At 55.5% G+C, this 1,955-nt stretch overlaps 1 protein-coding gene across 1 annotated transcript; it reads right to left on the reverse strand.

The window, feature by feature from the left end:
• Window positions 1–178: 178 nt before the first annotated feature.
• PHALS_11106 (uncharacterized protein) lies at window positions 179–850 on the reverse strand (the record flags this gene model as incomplete). The annotated part of the gene is made up of 1 exon (XM_024726643.1): window positions 179–850. One exon carries the CDS (start codon window positions 848–850, stop codon window positions 179–181), a length of 672 nt encoding a protein of 223 aa, XP_024577300.1.
• Between the last annotated feature and the right edge of the window lie 1,105 nt (window positions 851–1,955).

The raw sequence follows: 1,955 nt of genomic DNA on the forward strand, positions 1-1,955 counted from the left end.
GACCTGCAGAAAGAATATGCAGATGAAAAAGGAAGAGGCAAAGTAGAAAGCTTTAAGGTTGGGGACCTGGTTTTACAAAAACTCTGAAAACCTGCCTACACATCCAGCCTCTGTTATCTTCAGGACGAAGCTTCGTCCACGGTTTGTCGGACCGTTTAAGGTTTTGGCCAAGCGGGGCCTAGCGTATACGCTGAACCTTCCAAAACGGATGCTCACTCGACCGATGTTTTACGTGGGCTTGCTCAAGCCGTACCGGGATTCGGCGCAGTTGAACGCGGAAGCGTTGGCACCGGAGCGGATCCCACGGGCCATCAACCAAAAGCTGATCCAGCGGCTGGTTCTGAGCACAGAGTGCAACAACGTTCATTTCCAATGGCGCCAAGCGCTCCACCGTCGCATGCAGCGACACATTCGCCTGCTTCACGGCTAGGAGTCGCTCCGACAGAGCGCGGTAGTCCTCAAGGTGAGGCAGCCGGCGCACGACGTGCTTCAAATCGTTAAGAGCGTCTGCACAGCGATATGCTACTTCAGCATGACGCTCAGCGGAGCTCCGATCACGAAGGATCTCATTCTCAAGGGCTCGAAAAGCATCACGTGTCACCACCCGCCACCGACTCTTCTCGATGAGAACGGTGACGTCCACTACACGTAGATCGTCTTGTTGGACGACGTCGTCACCAGGGTCAAACCTAATATCTGGTGAAGTGGCGGGGATATCCAGACTCCGAAAACTCGTGGGAGTTTGAGACGCCACTTCGACAAGATTGCCCAGACGCCGTGGACGCTTTTGATCAGAAAGATCAGAACGCTTCGCGCTTCCTGGCAAAAGCCAGGGAGGTGGAAGGACCATGAGCTGAGCTCAAGCAGTGGCCCTGAGCTCTTACGGTCGCAGACACAGAGCTCGCGGGAGCGTTAGGGGTTGACCCGTATGTCGCAGGGCGACCATTCGAAGGAAGTCGACGGCGTGCCTTGAGTTTGGCAAACTCAAAGTGGAGGTGTCGCTCCACACGAACGCCATTTCCTTATGGCTCAACGGTATGTTATACAGTGAGGAAAGCTTTCGGTGCCGTTGCACCCATCGCTCAAAGAGTGCTTCGTCATCTGTAGCGCTTTCGCCAGGGGTGAGCACTACAGGTATTGTCCGCATTGCGGGTAACGAGAGCCACCTCGTTGAGCACTCAGACGAGTGCGATAAGCTTCCAACAGAAATTCTTGTGGAACCAAGAAACGAGCTCGAAGAGCTTACCGTTCGGCAAGCTCACCTTCCGTAATGACCGGGGGCCTAATGGTGTGGAGGCGTAACGGTCGAGCTTCCGCGTTCTTCGTTTCCACAGCAGAATCCGCCGGGCGGAAGCCATATTCCACACGAGGGTCAATGACTGACCGTGGATGGGTGCGCTTATGAGCCGCCTTACGGGCAGCTTTCAGCTGCCGCCTCTGTGCCCCGTCGAGGCCATTGGTGATTACACCACGTCCCTCAGGTGACGAGAAGTCAGGAAACGGATATGGGGTTCGCAAGGCGCGAGCAGGACTCGTCATCCCACGCTGGGGATTATCAGACTCGTAGTCGACCACCTCCACATCCTTAACGCGTAACTGATAGCGTGCGAGGAGCGCGACGCTCGTGCGCTTGGAGCCTAGGATGTACATGCCTCGATGCCGCGGACGCACTGTCCGACATTTCACCGCGTGCGGGAGACGAAGTCGGGCTCTGCCCGTGTGCGCAGTCAGAACCAGCGAGACTTGGTGACTTCAGTGTCATTGACACAAGGCTCATTGAGCACGAAGTCGTTTTGTCCCAACGAACCAAGCTGTAGTGTCTAGCGGACACGCAAGCCTCGGAGGTATTTATCGATTGGAACTGTAAATGCTCTCAATCTTAATGGGGGGAAGTGTGACGGGGTTACACGTACCCTGGTAACAGGGGTGTGTGTCACACGAGATGGGCATGGTGT

Source organism: Plasmopara halstedii (genome assembly GCF_900000015.1).
Source record: "Plasmopara halstedii genome assembly, contig: Scaffold_526, whole genome shotgun sequence".
In the NCBI taxonomy this organism is placed as follows: domain Eukaryota; phylum Oomycota; class Peronosporomycetes; order Peronosporales; family Peronosporaceae; genus Plasmopara; species Plasmopara halstedii.